Source organism: Talpa occidentalis, unplaced genomic scaffold, assembly GCF_014898055.3.
Source record: "Talpa occidentalis isolate TD23 unplaced genomic scaffold, MPIMG_talOcc4v2.1, whole genome shotgun sequence".
NCBI lineage: Eukaryota > Metazoa > Chordata > Mammalia > Eulipotyphla > Talpidae > Talpa > Talpa occidentalis.
The window spans coordinates 77,926,641-77,952,731 of record NW_026555331.1 but is presented as its reverse complement, the minus strand read 5'-3'; the positions used below and the strand labels follow the sequence as shown (position 1 = coordinate 77,952,731).

General features: G+C 36.1%; 1 protein-coding gene and 1 pseudogene across 2 annotated transcripts in view; one reads left to right on the top strand and one right to left on the bottom strand.

Annotated features, from left to right (window-relative positions):
- CDK13 (cyclin dependent kinase 13) overlaps window positions 1-25,190 on the top strand; it is a 72,709-nt gene extending 47,519 nt beyond the window's left edge. Inside the window, exons 8-14 of one of the 2 annotated variants that reach the window (XM_037507215.2) lie at window positions 7,055-7,156; window positions 7,247-7,324; window positions 13,122-13,238; window positions 13,773-13,904; window positions 19,193-19,398; window positions 22,954-23,223; window positions 23,775-25,190. In XM_037507215.2, the coding sequence (XP_037363112.1) occupies window positions 7,055-7,156; window positions 7,247-7,324; window positions 13,122-13,238; window positions 13,773-13,904; window positions 19,193-19,398; window positions 22,954-23,223; window positions 23,775-24,625 (1,756 nt within the window). In that variant the 3' untranslated portion in view covers window positions 24,626-25,190. Of the gene's footprint in view, window positions 1-7,054; window positions 7,157-7,246; window positions 7,325-13,121; window positions 13,239-13,772; window positions 13,905-19,192; window positions 19,399-22,773; window positions 23,224-23,774 lie in introns of both variants that reach the window. The other variant, XM_037507206.2, reaches the window with a different exon arrangement.
- Window positions 17,749-17,810, bottom strand: LOC119251854 (small nucleolar RNA SNORD113/SNORD114 family; annotated as a pseudogene).
- Window positions 25,191-26,091: the final 901 nt, after the last annotated feature.

Below are 26,091 nucleotides of genomic sequence, written 5' to 3'. Positions count from 1 at the left end.
GGTATGTTCATTTGTCAGCATAGGCTCCTTTGAGGAAGTAAAAATGAGCTGAGATCTGGATGATGAGAAGGAAATAACTTAAAGGTAGACCTAGGCATGGACTATTCTAAGTACAAGGAGCTCGGCTAGAAAGCCCTGGGAATAGACTTAGAAAGTTTAAGGGCCAAAAAGTTGCCCAGTGTAAAAAGGACAGGAATTAGAGGGAGGGAGGGAGGAGCACAGGGGACTGAGGTGATGGTGCACGGGTGCATTGGTGAAGGAAATTCTATGGGGACTACACCTGCGGGGGTGGGGGTAGGGGCAGGGGATATTGTTTAAAAATGAACAATGATGTAAAAATAATTAAAAATAAATTAATTAAAAAATAGGTGAAATGCTTGGGATCATGATCTTATCAACTGAGGTCATTTAAATTTTACTTTGTTGTAGTGGGAAATTACTGGGTAGTTTAGCAAGTGAGTGGTATGATCTAGCCTTATTTTTTTACTTAAAGAAGGAGGGAGGGAGGCTAGGAATGGAGGCAAGGAAACTAGTTGAGATTGTTGAATTAGTAGTGGTGGCTCAGAGTAAAAGGTAATAGTAGCTCAGCTTTTCTTGAAATTGCGGGAAATGATTTGATTTAGGTTCTATTTGGAATATAGAGTTGACAGAAGTTGATGGGATTTGAAGGAAGAAAGAATGGAGGATGATTCCTGGATTTTTGGACTCAAAGGACAGTTAGGCATTAAAATAGATTCCAGGACCTCCCTGGTGGCACTGGGGTTAAAGACTGCGCTATCAAGCTACTGCCAGCCACTACAGCAGGAGTTCTATCCCTGCTGACCAGGGAGCTAACCCACATGGCGCAGCAAACCTCTCCTGTCTTGCCATTATTCCCCTTAGCAGTGTATTTCAGTAGATCTGCCTGTTCGGCTCTCCACTCTATCTGGTGAATCCCCTCACCCGCTCCCCCCCCATACCTCTGGCTTACACCCCAGTTCTTGTATGCATAAAAATAGATAAATCTTTTTAAAAAAAAGTAGATCCCAGATTTATTTTGTGTGTTTGGTAGGTATCGCCAGTAGATTCTGAAGGAAACGGCATTTTGTACATAAGAATTTAGTTAGCTGAAGGCATTTCTTTTTATGTGATTCTTTTTTCATTTCCTAGAACAAAATTAGCAACTCCAGTTTATAAATTTCAACTGGGGTTATTTAGTTAAAAGGACCTAGGATTTTGCTTGGAGCATCTGTTTTGCCTTGTTACCTGCCTAGACCAGACAAAAGTCTGATGAGCATCCTGCTCAGGGCAGTGCTTAGTGGTTTGAGTGCGTTGTTTGATAGTACTACTTGTTATGTACTAAGGTAGGGTAGACCATAACCATGATATTACCAGTCTTTTGAGTTCTTATGATTATCTAGGGACAAAGTTTTGTAATCTGCCATTAAGCACATAGAAAATGACTCCTTTTTTACTTTGTCAGTATTTCATTGAATGTAAAGAAGAATGTCAGGGTGGTGCTTTGCTTTTAAAAGAACTTATTCTTTTCACTTCATAAATCAAAGAATTTTCACAATTTTGAGATTCTGTTTGTGTTTTAAAACTGAACTTTCTGGTCAAGTTTTACAGTTGAATTTTTTCTCATTTTTTTGCCTAGCTCTTATTTTTCTTCTATCAGAAACTAGGCATTTAGAAATATTTGGAAAAGCTATTAGTGTACATTAAATATTTTTGCTGTATACTTAATATATAGCTTTGGGTTTAATTATTTTTGAAAATGAATTTTTATGTTGATAAGTTTAATAAAAAAACTAATCTGATTTTAACTGCTAGATAGAACTATATTCTGTTACTTATTTCATATATAGTATATACAAAATCTTTTAATATTCCCTTTTTTAATTTTTTAAATTTTTTTTTTTTAAATAGAGGCATGTTTATTTATTTATTTATTTGCTTGTTTGTTTGTTTTGTTTATACATGCACTGGGTACAGTCAGAAGCGCGGGAGGGTGAGAGAAATCACCAGAGCCAGAGCCGGGAGCAGAGCAGGCAGAAGGACCGAAGTACACTGCTGAGGGGAGCAGCAGGCGGCAGGAGAGGTCTGCGTGCCATGTGGGACCCTCCTCCGGTGGCCGGGGAGCAGCCGGGGATCGAACCGGCGCCGCAGAGGCTGCGGGCAGCTTCGCAACCCAGCGCTCAACCGCTGCGCCACCGGGGAGGCCCAATATTCCCTTTTTTTAAAAAAGATTTATTTATCTATTTATTTTATATGAGCACTGGGTACAGTCAGAAGCGCAGGAGGGTGAGAGAATTCACCAGAGCCAGAGCGGGGAACAGAACAGGCAGAATGACGAAATACACTGCTAAGGGGAGCAGCGGGCAGCAGGAGAGCTCTGCGCGCCATGTGGGACTCTCGCCAGCAGCTGGGGATCGAACTGGCGCTGCAGAGGCTGCAGGCAGCTTTGCAGCCCAGCACTCAACCGCTGCGCCACCAGATGAGGCCCAATATTACCTTTTAGTAATCTTAATTTACATAGTTTCTCCACAAAAATTCAACATACTTACATTTTTTTAAAGATTTATTTATTTATTTATACAAGAACTGGGGTACAGGCCAGATGCGCGGGAGGGTGAGAGGATTCACCAGAGACAGAGCAGGGAACAGAACAGGCAGACTGATCAGGGAAGCAGTGGGCGCGACAAAAGAGGCCTGCTGCGCCATGTGGGAGGACTCTTGCCAGCTGGCTGGGATTGAACGGGCACTGCTGAGGCTGCAGACAGCTTCACAGTGCATCACTCAACCGCCTGAGCCACCAGGGGAGGCCCATACTTTCTTTTTTTTTAAATATATTTTTAAATGTTTGTAAAAATACAAAGATAAAATAACTTTCTGCAGATTTTTACTAAACATTTTCTTTTTTTTAAAGATTTATTTATTTATACAAGCACTGGGAACAGTCAGAAGCGCGGGAGGGTGAGATAATTCACCAGAGCCAGAGCGGGGAGCAGAGCAGGCAGAAGGACCGAAGTACACTGCTGAGGGGAGCAGCGGGCGGCAGGAGAGGTCTGCGCGCCATGTGGGACCCTCACCAGGCAGCTAGGGAGCGGCCGGGGATGCGCCATGTGGGACCCTCACCAGGCGGCCAGGGAGCGGCCGGGGATCGAACCCGCACTGCGGAGGCTGCAGGCAGCTTCGCAACCCAGCGCTCAACCACTGCGCCACCAGAGAGGCCCTATACTAAACATTTTCTTGAAACTTAGTTGTACTTTAATAACTAGACAAAAGGATTCATATGGTTATAGGCCCTTAAAATGACTTAGAAAACTAGTCAAAGTAATTTTCACAAACTGTTCTTCCTAAACTTAGCTCTTTGTCACCTAAAGCTTCAGGGCCATAGACACTAAAGTGTCTGTGCTCAGCATTGTTCTGGACTTTGTGTGTGGGATTCATAGTAAAGAATAGTCTCTGGGGTCTTTTGACTTACTGGAAAGATAGAAAACATAAAGTAGAGAGTTCAATACAGTGGTAAGTATGATACAAATTTAAAATGTAAAAATAAATCTTTTATTAATAAAGATTAGAGATCATGGAAATGGATCTTTACTCTGTCTTGGAAGTATAGAATTTGAATGAGAGAAAAGTAGAGAGACCATTTCAAGTTTTAAAGGGGTAAAGGGGGCCTCCCTGGTGGCGCAAGGGGTTAAGTCGCAACCTATGAAGCTACCTGCAGCCACTGAAGCACAAGCTCTATCTCTGGCGAGGGAGAAACCTGCATGGCGCAGCAGACCTCTCCTGACTTGCCTGCTGTTCCCCTCAGCAGTGTATGTCAGTCTGCCTGTTCTGTTCCCCGCTCTGTCTCTGGTGAATTCTTTCACCCCCAATACCTCTGGCCTGTACCCCAGTTCTTGTATGCATAAATAAATCTTTTTAAAAATATATTTATTTATTTATACAAGCACTGGGTACAGTCAGAAGTGTGGGAGGATGAGAGAATTCACCAGAGACAGAGCAGGGAGTAGAATAGGCAGACTCATTAAATACACTGCTGAGGGGAGCAGTGGGCATGACAGGAGAGGTCTGTCGCGCCATGTGGGACCTGGGGTGGAGGGGTGGGGGTGGGAATCGAACTGGCACTGCAGAGACTGCGGGCAGCTTCGCAGCCCAGGGCTCAACCGCTGCACCACCAGGGGAGGCCCTTGTATGCAGAAATAAATAAATCTTTAAAAAAAAAAAAGGGGTAAGGGTTAAATGTAAGGTGAACATATATATGTGTGTATATTGATATATATACACATCTAAAATTGTGTTTAATATGGTAACATTGTGTAGAAATGTAGCGAATGTATGCTAATTAGTGTATGTTAAACATTTTTGTACATTAAATATTTAATTACATTAAATAATTTATGATTTAGGGGTGTATATTCATACTTCTACAAATGTCTGTTATTACACTATATCTTGAGTGTAGTTACTACATTATCCATCTGAGCATCAGTAGTTCTCCACATTGTCAGTTCAACCCCTTCTCCCCTTCACTTCCAGCACTGCACCCTCACTTTTGGTAGCTTCAGGTCTGCAGTCAGATTTCAAGAGTTTGTTTTGGGTTTTTCCTTTGCTTTCTTTATATTCCACATATGAGTGAAATATCCAGTATTTGTCTTTCTCGTTCTGACTTATTTTGCTTAGCATAATCTCTTCCAGTTCCATCCGTGTTGTTACAAATGTTAAAATTTCATTTTATTATTTCTTTTCTTCTACTGGTTTTGGGGTTTTTTTGTTGTTCTTTTTCTAGATCTTTGAGCTTCGAGATGAGGTTGTTTCTTTGCGTTCTTTCTTGTTTCTTGATGTGAGCTTCTATTGCTATATATTTTCCTCTTATTACTGCTTTTGCTGCATCCCATACATTTAGGATATTAGTGTCCTCCTTGTCGTTCAATTCAAAAAATTTTTTAATTTCTTCTTTGATCTCCTCATTAGTCCAATGGTCTTCCAGTAGTGTGGTTTTTAATCTCCATGAGGTAGGAAAGTTCCTTGCCTTCTTTTTATGGTTTATTTCTAGTTTGATGCCTTCATGGTCAGAAAAGATGGTTGATATGATTTCAATCTTGGTGTATCTGTTGATGTTTGTCTTGTGCCCCAGTATGTGATCGATCCTGGAGAATGATCCGTGTGCGCTTGAGAAAAGCAGGCATATGAAAAAATGTTCAACATCACTTGTCATCAGGGAAATGCAAATCAAAACTACCATGAGATACCATCTTACACCAGTGAGAATGGCACATATTAAAAAAACTAGCAACAACAAATGTTGGCGAGGGTGTGGAGAAAAAGGAACTCTTCTGCACTGTTGGTGGGAGTGCAAACTGGTCCAACCACTGTGGAAAGCTGTATGGAGATTTCTGGACCTACTAAACATAGAGCTTCCATATGATCCAGCAATTCCACTCCTAGGTATTTACCCAAAGGACACAGAAACATCAATTCCAAAGAACACCTGCACCCCTATGTTTATAGCAGCACTGTTTACAATAGCTAAGCTTTGGAAACAACCCAAATGCCCAAAAGTAGATGACTGGATCAAGAAGATGTGGTACATATATACCATGGAATATTACTCAGCATTCAAAAAAGATAAACACATGCAATTTGCAGCAACATGGATGGCGCTGGAAGGGATCATGCTCAGCGAAATAAGCCAAAAAGAAAAAGAAAAATACCGGATGGTCTCACTCATAGCAGGAATCTAGAAAACTTAAATAAGGGACCAGGAAAATGAATAACTATAAGAAAGTGAAAATCAAAATCAACAAAAAACTATGAACCAGAGACACTTTTAGGGGGGCGGGGGTGGGAGGGGAGGGATTGGGGTCAGAATGGGGGGGCTGCAATTGTATGGGGAATATAACAATAAAATTTATTAAAAAAAATAAAAAATAAAATATATAACCTCCATAAAAAAAAAAATTTCATTTTATACTAAGAAGTGGATCTATTTTTAAGGATGATTAAGTCTAGCTTAATTAGATTATCTGGAGTTCAAAAGACTTCCTTATTTTGTAAACATAAATAATGCCTGTAACCAAAAATCACTGACAGAATTACTTTAAAAATGTTAGAAAAATCTAGTCCTAATTTGCTATTGATGATGTACATTTCACTGTCGTCGTTATTCTCAAAGACGGTTTACCCTTTTTCCTGGCTTCGGCACAATATTGCTATAGTTCTATTTGTGATAATATCATGATACCCAGATTGATAGCATATTAGAATGAATGTTTAAATTATTTGGATAAATTTGGCTGTATAGGTGCAGAACAGATCAGGTACTGAGGTGTTATGCTACCTGGAACTTCAGATCTGTAGTTGGCAAAAGGGAATTGCTTAATAACTTACTTGTTCTTTTTCCTTCTTCCTGAAACTGGTCTAGGTCCAAACAAACCATAGGTGAACACAGCCTTTCAAGGGAATTTTCTATGATAGATACGTACTTTGAGTCCTTGTGGTTTGGAGGATATTCAGGGAAAAAAAGAGACTTAGAATAGATTGAAACTTGTATGATCAACTTGAAGTATATACCCTAACCACTAATGACTAACCAGTTCAAGAACCACCCCTGATTTCTTAGAATCCTCTTTTTTCATGTGAATTAAATAGCTCATGGCCATTCATGATGATGAAAATACTTTGCCAGAGAATTTGTACTGTGATGGTTAGATTCATACCTAAACTTAATAGATACTCTCTTTTATGACAGATAAAGAGTTAGTAGTATGTATATGTCTTTTTTGTTAAATGCAACAAAGGAATCATGCCTATTACTTGTGGTTATTTGCAAAATAGACTTCAGTTACTATAGTTAACATTTTTGTAATTTCTATTAACATTTTGCTAAACTGGGTTGAAATCAGTGAAATATTGTCAAAGCTGTGCTCAGCCTGAAAACTTTTATTAGGTGGTTCCAATTTGAACTGTATCTTGCCGCACAAGATACAGTTTTCCTAGGACAATTTCCTAGGACAATCTCTATTCCAACAGATACTAACTAAAGAGTTCCTTCTGTGTTTTTTAGTCGGCCATATACTAACAAGGTCATCACACTATGGTACCGTCCACCAGAATTGCTGTTGGGAGAAGAACGATATACACCAGCTATTGATGTGTGGAGCTGTGGGTAAGATAGGCATATTTATTGATTTAATTTACTTGAAACATTTGGTACTAAGTTGTGTAATTTGGTAATGATGGGTATTTTGTCCTTCAGATGTATCCTTGGTGAACTCTTCACTAAAAAACCTATATTCCAAGCAAATCAGGAACTTGCACAGCTAGAATTAATAAGGTAAGCTCATCATTGTTAATATTTTGGGGGGTGGATGTGTATATGTAGTCATATTCCGTAGGAAGTTTTAAATTTTTCAAGTTTTGTATTTTCAGGAGGAAAACAGCATATTCCTCTTAAACACTGTTAAATAAAGGAGAAACTAGAATACGGCCACTTTGGTATTTGCTATAGTAAAAGTAAAGTCTATTTTTATGATCATATCGTTAGAGTAAATAGGAGGAAAGTAATAATAAATGGTAGTAACTTTTTAATATATGACAGGTTGGACGAATTAATGTTTAGTATTGTAAAGAAATGGCACACATACACATATGCATACATATTTATATGCATAAACCCACTAGTATAGGCCTTCGTTATTTGGAATCTATCATAGGATATAGGTAATAAGGAGTTACTCATAGTAAGTAACCTTTCTCTTCATCTAATATCTTAAAATAAAAATTGTAAAAGAACTTTGGTTTTCATATATTATAATATTATTTTGCAACTTAAAGAAATTTACTTGAATATTTCAATATATGAATGAGAATTTTTTAGGGAAGATATTGGCATGAGTCACAAATACTGATACTCTATGAACCTTCCCTTCAACATATTTACTGGGTTAATTGATGTTCTCCATTTTCTCTGTAAATATTACTAGCTTGATACTATGTCTTGTTGAATGTTTGCAGCTAATAAAATACCACTCTCTAGTAAGACTTTGTATTTATTCCACAATCTGAAAAGTATGATGACCCAAGAGGTCAAAATTGTTGACACTTTTTATACTGACTTTCTAATAGTGTATATATGTTGTTTAAATTAGACAGATAATGCTTTGAACAGACTTAACAGAAGTTGCCATCAAATGAATTAGGACTGGACAAATTAGAGAAGGCACAAAAATTTAGAAGAATTTATCACTCAAACTGTTTGATGATGTGTTATAGTTGTGGTTTGTGCAAGAAAGCTAAAGTAGAATCTGATTTACTGAATTCTCTTCCAAAAAAAGTCTTTGATCCTGTGTCTGAAGATTGGAGAATTAATGTACATCTATAGATTTTTCAATTAAAATAAATGTTTCAATTATGCATTTGTGTTTTTTAAATGATTCTTTTAACTCATTTTTGTTTCTCAGTTAACTATTCTGTTAGATACAGGGACTTCTATAATTGATAACAGTATTATTTAGTTTATACATGATGCAACTATTGTTTAAGGAATTCACTTGAATTAAGCTTCATAACAACCCTTTGCTTAGTTGGAAAAACTCAACCTTAGGTGAAGAATTTGGCCATGGTCATATAACAAACAGGTAGCAAAACTGAGATTTGATCTGGACAGTTGTAACCTAGTATTTAATTACTTAACCAGTTTTCTGTATTATGTAGGAAATAAAACTTCCTGAAACTTTTTGCAAAATCACCATGACACAAGTTCCAATAGTTGACAAAAACAGAATGAAAAGTGTCTAGAGAATATTCCAAAAGTTCTAAAGAGGAGATTAGCCAATAATATCTAACTTTTTATTAACACAATTAACTTGCAGAGTCAAGTAGAGTTGATCCAAGAATATAAGGATATTTCAGTTTTACAAAATCTATTAATCATTTTAAAGGAGTAAAATATTTAATCTTAATTGATGTTGAATAGGCATTTGCTAGAAATAGAAATTCCTAAGTATAGAGGAGTATTTCTTAAACATGATAAAAAATGTTTATCACAAACTAACAGGCAGAATAATATTTAGTGGTAAAATACTACAGAAGTAAAGAGTCAGTAAAAGAAATTGCCCTGTATTTATTTAAGAGTGTTTTAGAAGAACTGGCAGTTTCTTAGTAGTATTAGAAAAGTGAACCAGTAATAAGAGGTATAAATAATGGCAATATTGTCTTAATTTGTATCTGATAGCATTGTAGACATGCAACATGTTAGGGAATATCATCTGAAAAACCTTAAATAAAAAGGTCATAAAATGATATGTTAAGAGGATATGTTTGTGTACATATGTGTGTATATATGTATGTATATAAACATGTAATATACTAACATAATTTAATACGGGTGTACTAAAAGCAATACCAATAGCTTTTAAAAAATGTATCAATAATGTTAGAAACATTAGTGGGGAAAAAAACAAAACCATTACCCTATACACCCCAGGAATATTGAAAACTGTAATGTCCCACATAAAATTGTAAATAAGATTTGAGTAAGAATTGGAGAGGGTTATCTTGTTTTTGACTAGAAAGCTTAATTTTAAAGAGAATATCATTTTATGAAGCAGTGATTTATTTTAATGTTTATCCAGAGAAGATAAACATGAAAATACCCAAGCAAGTTCTTAAAAAGAAGGAAAATTTGGCATATTACATTTTCTAAAAACCAAAATTATAGTAACTAAGACCATTTTGTATTGGCACAAGATACATAGATGAATTATGTGTGAATTACAATGGAAGTTCATAAATCAACTATAATACAGAAGACACTTAAAATCAAGGAGGTTAATTGAATAGTATTTATTGATTGTTGGTTGTATGCCAGATACTAGGTACTAAGGATACAATGTGGAGGGTAGGACTTGTATCCTCAGCACTTAGTAACTGACACACAACTATTCTACCTTCTAGTTGGGGGAGACAGACAAAATAAACAAGTTAATAAAATATGTCAAATGGTGACAAAGTGTAGGGAGATAGAAAATGATAGTTGTTGTTGTATAGGGTAGACCTCTCCCATAAAATATCATTTGAGCAGAAATCTGAATGAAGAGAGCAGCAAGTTAGTAAAATTCTGAGGTATGAATGTACTTGGATTATGTTAAGAACATGTTAAGTCAGTTTGTGAACCATATAGGAGGGAAAAAGAAAGCTCAATCCATCTACTTAGTGGTTACTGTTATTAAAAAGGTAATGGTAACTCTAGAGATACACTGAAAAACAACCTTGTCACATGAAAAGAGCAGTTTTCTAGAAGATTCTGTTCGAGTTGATCTGAATCATGCTAAAATGCTGGTAGTTTGCCCTCAACTGATTTTGTACCATCAGTAGTGCAAAGCTAGCATATTCAAAATGGCAAATAATGTCATAGTAATAATCTTTGACCATCCAGACCTCTGAAAGGCCTAGGGGACATTCAGGGGTCTTAGATCCCATTCTGAGAACTACTTCTATTTACCGATCTTACATATGAATTATTAATAAAAATATCTAAATTAAAACGCATTAGACTAAAGTATTAGTACTTGTAAATGCTAGGTTTTTTAAAACCTAGGTGGTGGTCCTCTTTTGAATGTCATGATAAGTAGAGGGTTTTTTTCTTATCAACCATATGAAAAATATAAAGCTACCAAATGGTACTGACACAAAGTAGATAAATAAGTAGATCAGAATGGATCATCAGGGTAGACCTCAGATAATTGGGGAATTAGGGTTATCATGCATTTCAAGACATCATCAATAAATGATTCTGGAATTGCTGGTTGGCCATCAGGCACACATTTTGCTAATTTGCAGTTATTCATTGCTTACAGCAATGGATGTTTCCCAAGCAATGTTTATTTCTGCTAACTTTCCCTGCTTCGATATTTCTGTTCCATCCTCAATGCTGCTATCATTAGATATCTTCCCACAGCACATATAATGAAATAATTGAAACTCTATGTCATAATGAAACTGATTTTTATTGTAAAGTGGCTCATTTGATTTCGGACCTCTGAAGTGAAATTAATCTCCATTTTACAGAAGAGGAAACAGATTCATAAACAATTTGACAAGTATTATATGGACAGCATTCGGTTAAAGTTTGTTTCCAAAGTGTCTTCATTATACTTAGGCATACCACCTCTTAACACTGTATTGTGGCCCCAGTATAGGCTTTTATTTTTTTAGATTTTTTTTTTAGATTTATATTTTTTATTTATGCATGTAAGAACTGGGGTGTAGGCCAGAGGTGTGGGCGGCAGTGAGAGAATTCACCAGAGACAGTAGGGAGCAGAACAGGCAGATTTACTGAAACACACTGCTGAGGGAAGCAGTGGGTAAGGCAGGAAAGGTCTGCTGCACCATATGTGGGTTATGTCCCTGGCTGTGGATCAAACTCATGCCTCAGTGGCTAGAACTTATGCCATAGTGGCTGGTGATAGCTTGATTGCTTTGAGATGTAACCCCTGTGCCACCAGGGAGCCGCCCCCCCCCCCCAGTATAGGCTTTTAGAACAACTTCTCTGACCCCTAAATTCCAATGATAATGATTTTCTTAGTCTTTCTCCCAAATACTTAACCTCTGCTACTTCCATGCCTTTGCTTGGATGCTTAATTTTGCCACTAACATACTTATTTTATTTCCTTTCTCATCTGTCTGTTTCTTTTTCCTGTAGTTGTAGCCAAAATTCTCACCCTTTCCTATCTTGAATATGTTCTTCTTGTATTTCTGCAGTTGAAAGTATTCTTCATTTCCTTTATCCCAATAATATTCTATTAAAATCAAAGCCAAAACAAGTAACAACAGTAGTCAACTGTACAATACAGATTTGTCCTTAAGATTTAATATAGGGGGCCTCCCTGGTGGCGCGGCAGTTGAGCGCTGGGCTGTGACGCTGCCCGCAGCCTCTGCAGCACCATTTCGATCCCTGGCCGCCGGGCGAGGGTCCCACATGGCGCGCAGACCTCTCCTGCCACCCGCTGCTCCCCTCAGCAGTGTACTGTGTCAGTCTGCCTGCTCTGCGATCCGCTCTGCTCTGACTCTGGTGAATTCTCTCGCCCTCCCGCGCTTCTGACTGTACCCAGTGCTTGTATAAATAAATAAATCTTTAAAAAAAATTAATAGGGTTCTTTAAAAAAAAAGATTTAATATAGGGGCCTCCCTGGCAGTGGCAGGGGGTAAGACGCAACCTATGAAACTCATCGCAGCCACTACAGCACAAGTTCTATCTGCGGCCAGGGTGGTGACTTCTCCTGACTCACCTGCTGCTCCCCTCAGCAGTGTATTTCAGTTGATCTGCCTGTTCTGTTCCCCACTCTGTCTCTAGTAAATCCTCTCACCCCCCCCCCAAAACTCTGCCCTGTACCCCGGTTCTTGAATGTATAAATAAATAAATCTTTAAAAAAAAGATTTAATATACTCAAGTTAAGCATTGTTAACCATTTTTATCTATGTATTACCAAATCAGTTTTTAACAAATTACCATAACAAGGTTTTACTAGTACAAAAATAATGAGGGTTTTGATTTAGGTAAGCAGAGAGTAGTAAAGTGGTTAAAATTTCTAAATACCTTGAAATCAGTGGTCCTACTTAAATTGAAGAGCTTTTTGTGTTTCAAGAAGGTTACTCTTAGTTTCCTCCTATTGATTGAATTTAGTGGCAGAATTTACAGTTACCTTCCTGAGTGTAGGAAATCTTTTTTCTACTCTTTTGCAATCTTCCTTATATTCATGAGAAGAGGTAAAGAGGATACCTGTAAAATCAGAGAAAGACATATACTAAACTCATTCCTTAATTTATTGGCATATGTTCTTTTTTTTCTTTTTGTTCACAGTATTCTAACATTTTTGAGTGTTAACCTGTGTTTTAAGATTTCATCTTGCAAATATGAATTGGAATGCTTGTTGCATTAGAAGCATCTACTGAAAATAAATTGATTTTACAACAATTAAGTTTGTGTAATTAAAATATTCAGTGAAACTTCTGTTATATAAGGATGTCAACTTCTGTATATTTAAAAATAAGGTGATGTTCTGTATAGCAGTAATCAATATTATTTTTCTATGTAATTTATAGTGATGTACTCCTTTTTGTGTGTTGTTTAGCCGTATATGTGGGAGTCCATGTCCTGCAGTGTGGCCTGATGTAATCAAACTACCATATTTCAACACCATGAAACCAAAGAAGCAATATCGTCGAAAGTTACGAGAAGAATTTGTTTTGTAAGAAGGAGATGCTTACACATTCATGTTATATTGAAGTTTTTTCTTTTAAAGTTATTTCTTCTGAAATCTAAATGTCTTTCTGTCTTGTGTTGATACAGGGGAGAGTTGCCACAATTCTCTTGCTCTTTAATTTTGAATTTCCCCTTGCTACATGAAAATTATCATTTCACCATTATTATGGAAATGGTGAATTGGTGTTATGTGTTTGATTTCACACTTACATATCTGAAAGGACTCAATACCATTTTAAATTTTAATGTAGCAGCTTTCAGATTAGTTGAGCTTAGGTTTTTATTTTGCTTGTAGCAAACTATTTTTTAGGTCTTAATTTATGTTACCACAGCAAACTGCCCATAAAATAGACTGTTGTTTGCCAGATTTCAAATAATGTAGAATAGGTACAAAATTCTATAGAAAATATGTTTCACATTGTTTAAATTTATTGGAATAAAATATTGGAAATAAGTTCCTAAAGAAACACAAAACTTAATGTCAAAGAACATGTATGACTTTGTAATCCTCTCATGTCAGTATTCCTGCAGCTGCACTAGACTTATTTGATTACATGCTCGCCTTGGATCCTAGTAAGCGCTGCACTGCAGAACAGGCTCTTCAGTGTGAGTTCCTACGAGATGTGGAACCCTCAAAAATGCCTCCACCAGAGTAAGTAACTCTTTATTTTATTCGATCCCATATATGAAGAATCTGGATAATTTTAATGACATCTGTAATAATCATTAACTAGTCCATGATTTAGTTAAAAGAAGTAGATAAATTAAAAAAATGAATAGCAATAATACATATAATTTTCACATCTAGAATGTAGAATCTTGCTTAATATTCAGCTGATAGGACTAGCAAAAGCAGCCTTCCTTACCTAATTTTATTAATATTTTTTAAATCTAAGAAAATATTGCTGCTGCTATTATTCTAGTACTACTTCTACCAGTATTATTGCTTATGCTACTAACAGTTGCTTTAGCTAAAATTTTGAGTGTTGTGTGAAACATTTTTTGTTAATCTTTATACGGTGGTTATTTATGTGATCATCATTTTATAGAGAAGGAAGCAGGCTTAGAGAGGTTAAGAAACTTGCCCAAGAATACAACTCTAATAAAGGGTGGAGCCAGCTCTCAAATTCAGATTAGACCAGTAAGAAAGAGAAGTTCTGAAATGCTCCTTGGCATACTGTAATAAAAAATCCTTATCACTGAATAAAAGTATCAGAATATTATATAGAGTGGGTTTGTTTGATGGGGTGAAATTGCATGGAGTTTGGAGATCAGAATACCTGGATTCTTAAACCTTCACTCCCTTCTGACTCCTGTAATCATTCTCTAGGATTGATTTGGGAAAGGGGACAGAGCCAAGAAGTACATTTGTTTCTCCTTCTTGTAGGAGCTAGAAACTTTCCAGGATTTTTTCAGTAATTTAAAAAATAATGAGCATTGTAAAAGCAGACCTATTCCAATAATAATGTTTCCATGTTAATAAGCATATATGAATGAACAACACATGGGCTTTGGAAATCAAATCCTGGCTCTTCCACTTATCTAACTAGACTGGGCTTAAACATTTCTGGAGAATATTGGATATTAAGTTTTTATTGAACTGTATTTGAATAGCCTTTGTGAGATGATTTGAAAGGCAGAAAGAACCTACCAACTGACATGCAAAGAAACCTGAATCATTCACTGTTGAGTTAACTTAACTCTTCCATGTTTTGTTTTGTTTTTGCGTATCAGTATATGTCAATAGTCTTGAAATTTTGGCTCTAGTACCCTTCAAAAATTTTTAAAAACATTTTGATTTGGAAAGATTTCACTCTACAGGATGAATAGTATAATAAGTTTTCATATATACTTCATCAAGAATCAACAGTTATTAATATTTAGCTACATTTGCTTTATCACTTCGTATAAATTTTTTGTCTTGAACAATTTGAGTATTTTGTAGAAATGACACTTCGATTATAAATAATTCACTTGTATTATAAGAACTAGGACATTAGTCTCTATAACTATAGTACCACTATAAAGCATGAGAAATTTAACATTGTAATAGCTAATAACCCATATTCAGATTTCTTCAGTTGGTCCAGTAATTTCTGATACATACTTTTTTAAATGAAGCTCACACATTTCATTCAGTTGTCATGTCTCTTTTATCATTCTTTTGGGAGGACTTCTGATATATTTGAAGAATCTAAATTAGCTGTTTTGTAAAATTCTACCTTCTGAATTTGATTGCTTCTTTGCAGTAAGAATTAGATTAACATTCTTTTTTTGGGCAAGAATACTACATAAGTTATAGTGTACTTCCAGCTGTATCACAGCAAGACGAATATGTCATTTTCTTTCCATTATTGGCAATAATAAGTTGATAGTCTCTCATTTAAAATGGTCCATGTGAAAGTATTCTAGTTATTCTAGTAAAGCTGTTGTGTTGTTGGAAATGTCATGATGTATTTTTTCTGTTTTTCAAGCAAAAATACATCATCACTTTTCTGACAGCCCATTATCAAGCCACTCTTTCAGTTGATATCTAAACTTTTTTAAGTCAAGGATGCAGATAGTTATAAAAGATGCAATTTTCAGTGTATCATAAATGTTGATATTTTTAAATGGAGCAGTTATATCACTCTTGTAAATATGTCTACTAGAATAAAAATACCTTAGCATTTTGATATTCCCTCAGTCTTTACTTAGAAGACGTATAAACAAACTCTTAAACACCTGGAATTGTTCTCTTTTATCTGGAACTTACATTGTTTCAGTAGGATTTTATTGTAACATGCATTTATGCATAAAAGTATTCATTACTGTGTTGAATTTTTTGAAAACAAACACATTATATAAATAGAAACTTAGTTTAAAAAAAAAAAGTCCTCTCACTGCAAAGCTCTTTTTTCTTGATTAGTTTATCATTGCACACATTAGTAGTAAATAATTCAATTTAAAAAGAGATCTGGGAAGTTTTGTTGAAAATACAACCTAAAGAAAAAAATGTATAAGACTTGAGTTTTTTCCCTTAATTTTGCATATCTGCTGGTTAGTATCACCTATTCCATAGTGAGAAATAGTTCCACATGAATTATAATTTAATTTTATAAGTATTCTTGTAAATAAGCACTTCAGTAATGTCATCAGTTATTTTAATCACCTTTTAAATGTCAACTTGAGATTCCTTCTCTTTAATTTTTTTGACAGTGAAAAATTAGACACACCATCGCTTATCAAAAGATTTCTTATTTGGCCATTTAGTCACTTAACTTTAATCAGAACTTAACCATTTTTCCATTAAATATAAAGATGTTTTGAGTGGTTCATGAAACACATTTTGTCGAGCATTTTATAAGCTAATAAGTTGTAGCTTATTGAATGTGTTACTAAAGCAGAAATTAGAATGGTATTGATACAATATTTAAGTAAAAAGTTAAATAACAATGTCTGATTTTGTAATTGAAATTATAAATTATATGGGTAGGACTATGTATATGTATTCATATCTTGTTATCAGGTTTTTAGGAAAATCAAATGAAGAGTAGGTATAAAAATATTAAAATAACTCCATTAATTGTATTACATACTCAGTGTAACTTTTCTGGTTTATTTAATCAAAAAAAATTGTATTGCTAGCAAGTAAATTTGATTGGCAGCTGTTTTATAATTTTGTTTTTTTCTAAACAGCAAATAAAAAACATTAGGAAATAGGATAAACTAGGATCAACTTTAATTGGGACAGTCATGATATTTGATAAAAATATTTTTTGACTACCTTATTAAATTTTGATAAATGATCTCAACCATAATTATAGTACCTACTATTTGAGAAGTACTGTCCAGTCATGGACAGTTAACATGTTAACAAATTTTATCTCCATCAGTAAGATAGATTGTACTGTTTTAATCCCATTTTTAAAGATAAGGAAACTGAGGCACTGAGGTCAAATTACTTGCCCAATGAGATAGAATAAGTGGCTGAGCCAGTATTTGAACCTTCAGAGAAGCACATAAAAACTTGATCATCCTAGAAAACATTTCTGCTACATCTAAGACTTAACTGTTTGTTGGGTAATGTTTATCTTTTCTAGATTGACTATTGAGATCATTTGTTCATCTGTGAAGAGTCTCTTACCTTTAAATTATGGAAGGGAACAAAAGCCCTCTTTAAAGTGGACTTCTTCATTTTATTCTTATGGGACTCTCTCACAAGAGTAATGCATTGTCTGAACATTAGGATGGAAGAGGCAAAATCATTCTAGTTAACCCCACTCTGCAGTAGCAGTCTATCTGATTTCAGAATATCCCAACAAAGGCAAAGGCTGCACATCATAGAATACAAACACACAGAGAAAAAGGAAAGTCTTTGGCGGGTTTATAATGCCTGAAAGCTTCCCAATATCAATATTTCAAATTGTCCCTTTGTTTGTTACTCCAGGAGGTTTTTACACGCTGAGGCAATGCACCATAGTAAGATGGCTGAGAGGTATGCCTTTGTTTTGTTTTTGGACCTCAGGTGCATAGACTTGATTTAATCATAATCCTTGTGTCACTCATCATTGGTCCATGCATGGCTCTTTTTTTCTTTTAGTTACTTAATTTAGTTTTTTTTAAACAATGTGAATAAGCAGCCATGAATCTACCAGATAAAAGTTAGAACCTTGAAAATAACCTTTTAATCATATCATACCCTCTACCCCTGTACCCACGACCTGTCTCCTTACCTTCCTCCACCTGAGGTAACCATCATCCCTGTTTTCTTTTGTATATACTTTTTGTTGCCATCTATATGTATTCATTAGAAGTTAAATTTTTTAAATTTTAGTTGCTTTTATTTTATAAAAGGGTGTCATGCTGTTTGTAATCTTTTGGAAATGAGCTTTTTAATACTTAATATTATATTGCTAAGACTTGACCATATTGCATATGCCTTTATTTTATAACATGAGAATAAGGGTAAATGTGAAAGAAAAGGTGTAGAAGGATTGCTGAATGTGCAGGTCATTCTTAAAGATTAAGGACACAGGGATATGGCATTCTTTTAAAACAATTCCAGGTGTATTCCCTGGTATCCCTAGTGGTAAACATCCAGGTTAAAGACTGTAGATATATCACCAGGTTGGGGCTGCTTAAGGGAATTTGTAGATATTCTGGGCAAGTTTATTAACCTTTTCGAGCCTCAATTTTCTTATCTTTAAAATAGATATAATAGTAACTTCCCATTGGATTTTTTGTTAGGGTAAAAAGAAAGCATTTATAATAGTTATATCTTTCTTTAATCAAAAATTACTCTGCAATATTGTCAGTTTCATGAAATTAAAGTTGAATTGTTTCAGAATGGTGGGTAATTTTGATAGTTGCTAGATTTTCAGAACTTTGTGTTAATGAGTAATGAACCTGGATTACCTATTTTTGAAACTCCTCTGTAGCGTTAGTTTAATTCTACCACATTTGATTTTAGAAACAAGAGGATATTCAGAAATAAAAGGCTTTTACCAGGAAGCTTTTCACAAGTGTTATATCCTAGCTTTTACTACATTTTAATTCTGTGACTAGTTTCTGCAAATAGCTTTCTTTTTTTTTTTTTTTTGCCTTTTTTTTTATGTCCTGTTCAATGTATGATGTACTGTGATAAGAACTGACTTTAAAAAATGGCACCAAGGTTAATAGTAACCTACCTTTTATAAACACATATTTTTCATAGTTCTAATGATTATTCTTTGATTATTCAGATGACACGGAAAAAATTCATCTATAAAAGGTGAAGCCCTCAAGAATGTGGGCATCAAGGATGATTTTTTATTGGAGGAGTTTACAAAACCTATGTATTAAGTATTCAAGAACAAATTGCTGGGGCGTATGGGTGACAGCTTGGTGAATATAGTATCTATTAGCCTTTTTTGTTGTTAAGAAATGCCATTCAAACTATTTAATACTTTTCCCCCCCAGCCTTCCTTTATGGCAAGATTGTCATGAGTTATGGAGTAAAAAGCGAAGAAGACAGAAGCAGATGGGCATGACTGATGATGGTTCCACAATTAAAGCCCCCAGAAAGGACTTGTCTCTGGGCTTAGATGACAGCAGAACCAACACACCTCAGGGTGCGCTGCCATCTTCACAACTGAAATCTCAGGGCAACTCGAATGTAGCTCCTGGTTAGTAATGCTTCCATGTCTTGATCTCCTTCACATTTTGTAACTAGTGTTGGTATTCTAGTGTTAAAACAACTTGTGGCTAAAAGTTGATCACTAAGGCTTATTTACTGAGCTTGATTATCTCTTCTTTATTTGCTTGTGCCAGAGCAGACATTTCACTGATACTGGCACAGTTTTAAGCAGTCTCAAGCTAAGATTAACTTGGGAAAAGGGCACAATATTACATTTGATTAGTGATTGGTCCTGTTGCTGAGTTTCCTTTAACTCCCTAGTATAGGAGTCAGTAGATCTTTTACTGAGGCTTTCCTCAGTGAGATGGCATCCAGTGTCTGTATTCTCATAAAGTAAGAAGAAAAATGGAAAAGACAGTCAAAAATCATAATTGGAATTATTTCATACTTTTTGTAAAGGCCTCAGATCACTCTTAATATACTTGCCATTGTATTATAGAATCTCAAAGTTTGAGATTTCATACTGTGCCAAAAATGACTTGAAGTGTGATAAAGAACAGTATTTTGGGAAAACTTTAATTTCTTCCTCAGACTCTGTTATAAGAGTAAACTTCGATGTGATGAACCAGCTCTAATGCTGTCGGAAGTGTGGTTAAACTCAATCTTTTATTTAGTTGAAAGCTTTTGAAAAATTGAATTCACGTCCTCATTTTGCCTCAACAGTCCAGAAACTATTCACTTTTAGTTTAGCTTTTTTATGATGACAAAGGGTAAGATATGAAGTAAATAAATATGGGTGTATGTATGGAGGTGGTAGTTTACAAAACATGAAAAAATAGCTTAGCACTCGAGTGATGGGTATATATTAATTGATCAGTATTTGATTAAAACACATTTGTGGATGTGATTGCACTTTTAGTGACTGAGTATAAATAGAGTAGATTAGCTAAGAAGGCTTGATAAATATTACCATTAATGCTTCCCTATGTTTTCAACAGTTTAATGTTTGATCTTGGACAGACTACATTAAGATGCTGCATTGTTACTTTAAAATCCAAAAGCAAGTGCTATTTCTTGTTCAGAGGTATTCTTCAGAGTGTGAGATAGTACATTCCCCTTACATGAAAATGTTTGACACAATGAAGGTTATATCAAGTTCAATATTTGGCACATGAAAAACAATGTAAAATTTGAGGAAAGGCAAAAGTGAAGCACTAGGAAAGTTTCTTAATTTGTATTTATGTTGTATACCATTTAGTACTGAAAAAGTTGTTGAAGTGGCGGTAACAGAAAGTTTGGATTCTGGTCAGTTGTCACAGGCAACAACTGTGTCATATTCCTTAGTAAGACGATCAGATCTGTAATTCTACTCTTCACGGAACTGATGTCCTTATTCCTTTAGCCAACTGGTGGAATAGTTTTTACTGGTTAAAAAAAATAGTAATTACCCTTTTGGGTTCATTTTGTTATTCATAGTTCTAACATTTAATAACCCTTTTAATGGTAGAGAGTTTAATTTTATTTTTTGTTTTCCTTTTTTTTTAACTGTTACTGTTAAGAATTTGTTTTGGGCCTCCACGGTGGCGTGGCGGTTGAGTGCTGGGCTGCGAAGCTGCCCACAGCCTCTGCAGCACCAGTTTGATCCCCAGCCGCCAGCGAGGGTCCCACATGGTGCGCAGACCTCTCCTGCCGCCTGCTGCTCCCCTCAGCAGTGTATTTCGTCAGTCTGCCTGTTCTGTTCCCCGTTCTGGCTCTGGTGAATTCTCTCACCCTCCCGTGCTTCTGACTGTACCCAGTGCTTGTATAAATAAATCTTAAATATATATATATATATATATTTTTTTTTTTTTTTAAAAAGGATTTGGAAAAAAAATTAAAAAAAAGAATTTGTTTTTTTGAAATAGGAATGAATCCTCTTTGCTCTATTTTCTTCATCACCAGTAAGTGTCTTGAAATAAGAAAATGTCCCTTCTGTAGAGGAGACATCATAGTTAAAGAGTACTCCGAGGGCCTCCCCGGTGGCGCAGCGGTTGAGCGCTGGGTTGCAAAGCTGCCCGCGGCCTCTGCGGCGCCGGTTCGATCCCCGGCTGCTCCCCGGCCACCGGAGGAGGGTCCCACATGGCGCGCAGACCTCTCCTGCCGCTCCGCTGCTCCCCTCAGCAGTGTACTTCGGTCCTTCTGCCTCTCTGCTCCCTGATCTGGCTCTGGTGAATTCTCTCACCCTCCCGCGCTTCTGACTGTACCCAGTGCATGTATAAACAAACAAACAAACAAATAAAATAAATAGAACATGCCTCTCTTAAAAAAAAAAAAGAAAAAAAAGAGTACTCCAAACTCCAATTGACACTCCCTTTGATAACAGAGAAAGGAAGGGGAAAAGGAGAAAAACTGGCTCTTGGGGTATAGCAAACAAGCTTGATTTCCTTCTTAATGCCTGCAGAATAGTAAAATGTATCTCAAAGTATATAGAGGAACTATAAAAAGCATTAGAAATCAGTTTTTGAGCTTCTTGGAGTTTTTCTTCTACTAATCTGTCATCTGTGGTTATGGAAATTGTTTATCAGTACCTGTATTATTACTTAACATGTAGTCTTATGTGCTTTTGAGTCTTTTTATATATGACTCAGATAAGCTTGCGCAAGAATTTGTGTAAACTCTTGTAAGTCTAAACTGAAAATTGGGAAAAGTAGAACAACTGAATCTGTTTTACTGGTCATAAGTTGATATTATCCTATATGCATGTTAATAAGAAGCATGCTTTTGTAGGAGTTCCTAACTTACTGAAAGGGACTTATAAAGCACTTTGAATAAAATATGTCAAGAGTCTGCAATATGCAAGTTTGAGTTTACTGCAAAGAATAATTAGGTTCTTTGATAATTAATGTTATTTTAGGTAAGCAGAACAGTGAGTAGTAAAAACTCAGACTCTGGAATCAGAATATTAGCTTCAAATCTCAGTTCTGCCATTTATAGAGTCCCTGACCTTGGGCAAGTTATTTAGTTAAAAAAAGAAAAGAAATTAATAGACTATGCCTCAGATGGTTCTTCTAAGGAATAAAGGATATAAAATGCTTAGAAAGTGTCATCATGCATTTCCCACTGGCAGGTGTACTTCTTGGTACTAGAGGTAGTATGGGGTACTAGTGGTAGTCTTATTTTCATTTTGAAATATTTGTCCCCCAAAATAATTTACTCAAGATTAACTAAGTTTTTTTTGTATTAATGTACTTTGTATTAAGATATGGTTCCATCTTAAATTGTACATGAAATAGAACTAGACTGATGTTAAACTAGACTTTTCACAATATTTCTTAAACACTGTCCCACAAATGTCCCAGTACAGAGCCATTATGGGAGGTGGGGAGGAGTGGGAGGAGGGTGCTGAAATTGCAGCAATTCTAATTAACACAAATTTTGTCTTTAGTAAAAACAGGCCCTGGACAACAGTTAAACCACAGTGAATTGGCAATTCTACTAAACCTACTACAATCTAAAACCAGTGTTAATATGGCTGATTTTGTCCAAGTGTTGAACATTAAGGTAAACTCTGAGACTCAACAGCAGCTAAATAAAATAAACCTTCCTGCTGGAATTTTGGCAACAGGTGAAAAACAGACAGATCCATCAACACCACAGCAGGAGTCTTCGAAACCATTGGGAGGAATTCAGCCTTCTCAGAGTGTCCAGCCTAAGGTGGAGACTGATGCTGCCCAAGCGGCTGTGCAGAGTGCATTTGCAGTTCTGTTGACTCAGTTAATAAAGGCACAGCAGTCAAAGCAGAAAGATGTGCTACTGGAAGAGAGGGAAAATGGGTCGGGACATGAAGCATCATTACAACTCAGGCCACCTCCAGAACCGAGCACTCCGGTATCGGGTGAGTGTGCAGATGGCAGATCACTAACTGCATTCACAGTTTTCTTGCTGATAATGATTATCTATAATGTGTATTGTTCAATGACATTGTTAGATGTCCTGAATATCAGATCACTCATTATAGGCTGGCTCTCAGTCTTTATACTCCTATGAATTGAATTGATTCTTTAATAATTTATCCAGGTGTAATAGCTCATTTTGAATGCCATAGATTTTGTCAGGTAAAATCCATAGTTAAGAAATGATCTTTTGTTCTACCTATAGCAGGATGAGTGACCAAGGCAGAAACTCAATATAGTAGTTTTATTCTTCAAGCAGTAAATAAATGTGAAATCAAATACAATAAAATGTTTCAGTTACTAAGTCTTAAGTGGTAGCAGTCAATAGTAGTATTTAGCTACCTTTTCCTTTTTCACTTAAATTTTTTTCTTATTTCTTTTTTACCAGAGGTGAAACTGCTAGGGATCTTTAGGGTCACCCAAGGAAACAGCTATTTTGAACATTCAGTTTTCCATGGAACTTTTAACTTTTCTTCTGTTTTGTTTTACTTAGGGCAAGAAGACCTCATCCAGCACCCAGATATGAGGATATTGGAGCTCACACCAGAACCTGAACGGCCTCGTATTCTGCCTCCTGATCAACGACCTCCTGAACCACCTGAACCACCACCAGTCACTGAAGAAGATCTGGATTATCGGACAGAAAACCAGCACGTTCCCACTACTAGTTCTTCATTAACTGACCCTCATGCTGGGGTGAAAGCTGCCCTGTTACAACTACTTGCTCAGCATCAGCCCCAAGATGATCCCAAAAGAGAAGGTGGTATTGATTACCAAGCAGGAGACACTTATGTACCCACTTCAGACTATAAGGACAATTTTGGATCTTCTTCTTTCTCTTCTGCTCCTTATGTTAGCAATGATGGTCTAGGAGGTAGCTCTGCTGCAACATTGGAACGACGTAGCTTCATTGGAAACTCAGATATTCAGCCTTTGGATAACTACAGTACTTCTTCATCTCATTCTGGTGGTCCACCTCAGCCTTCTGCCTTTTCTGAGTCATTTCCCAATTCAGTAGCTGCATATGGAGACATTTACCTCAATACTGGTCCTATGTTGTTTAGTGGAGACAAGGACCATAGGTTTGAATATAGCCATGGCCCCATTGCAGTCTTGGCAAATAGCAGTGACCCTTCCACAGGGCCAGAGAGTACTCATCCTTTGCCAGCAAAGATGCACAACTATAACTATGGTGGTAACTTACAGGAAAACCCTGGTGGCCCTGGCCTCATGCATGGACAGACCTGGACTTCTCCTGCCCAAGGACCTGGATATTCACAAGGATACAGGGGACACATTAGCACATCAACTGGCAGAGGTCGAGGCAGAGGGTTACCATATTGAGTATCTGTTTTTCCTCAGGCACATCATTTTTATCTGGAAAGACTTTTCTAGCTGCAGTTTAAAGCAGCAATCCAAGAGACTTGAATAATATTAATTCAACAACAGCTTTATTTTTATGTGGAAAAGGGTCTTGCATACAATAGTTTAAAAAAAAGACAAAAAAAAAACCTTTGCTTAAATTCATGCTGTTCTGAAAACTAGATCTATTGATTGTACATCTTCACAAATTCTAGTTAACAATTTTATTTTGTATTCTCGCAGTTTTAAGTGGATGCTAATCTTAGGGACATAAGTCTTATGGCCCTCTTGCAGATCTTCTGAACTATGCACATTTGTGCTTTTTTTGTAAGTTTGGACCAACTTTTATGTAACAGCCAACCAACCCCTCCCTCACCCTTCCAGTTTTACAACAATCAGAAAGGGCACTGATTTATTTGGTATTTTTCTTTTTACAAAGCTACCTTTAGTCAAAGGTCACTGTCAGTCTTTGCACCTGCTTTCAGTGTTATTGTGAAAGGTGTACTTTGTGCTCATTTCAGAAAATAAAACACAACCTTTCTCTTGATGCAACAGTTTTATAAAAAAAAAATGGTCAACGTTATTTTTGTTTTATTTTGCAGATTATCATAGCCTAGCAAAACGCATTCAAACGAAATATGGGTTTTATATGAAAAAAAATATGGGTGGGTTGGGGAGGGTTGTAAGTAAGTGCCTTAACAGGTAAGCTTAAGGTCTGAAAAAGTAGTTAACCTTTACACCTATTTGTCTTCTAAAGGGAATCAATGTATTGTATTGAAGAGACAGGAAGCTCTCAAGTGTTTAGGGACTGCCAGTTCAGTTCCTGTCAGATCCATTCCCTCTGCCTATCACACTTGCTCCTCTCCTGCCTGTCTTTGGGCCGTGTTAGCTTCTACTATCACCTTCACTTGATAGGGGAGTGAGAGCAAAGAAGGGGAGTAAAACTGCAATCAGTACCTTTTGTTACTTCCGAGAAGTTCTAAAAAGTTTTGACATTTTAAATGGTTGAAAGTAATAGCTAAATGAGAATTTTAGAATACTGTTCTTTCCGGCTACCTTATTGTCCCTGTTTCCTTTTGCCTTGGGTAATTGGAGGGCAGTAGGACAGAGGCAGGAGTTAATAACAGAATTCACATAACTTTAATAAAGTTCATGGAGGGAGGGGTGACAAGCACCATATTTTATGTTATGCAGTTGCCATTTTAAGAACAAAATCAACTGTTTACTTGTTAACTAGAAACCTTGTCTAGACCAAATTTATGAAAGCAAAAAAGTAGTGAGAGAAATCTGTTATCGTCCCTCCTCTCACCTGTGAAGTTTATTATGACTTCTACCAGACTTTGAAGAACTTTATTTTAATTTTTTTATTAAAAGCAGCAAAGATGATGGACTAACCGTTATTTAAATTGTAATGCTGTCAAGTCTAACTTTTGTACACACACATACAG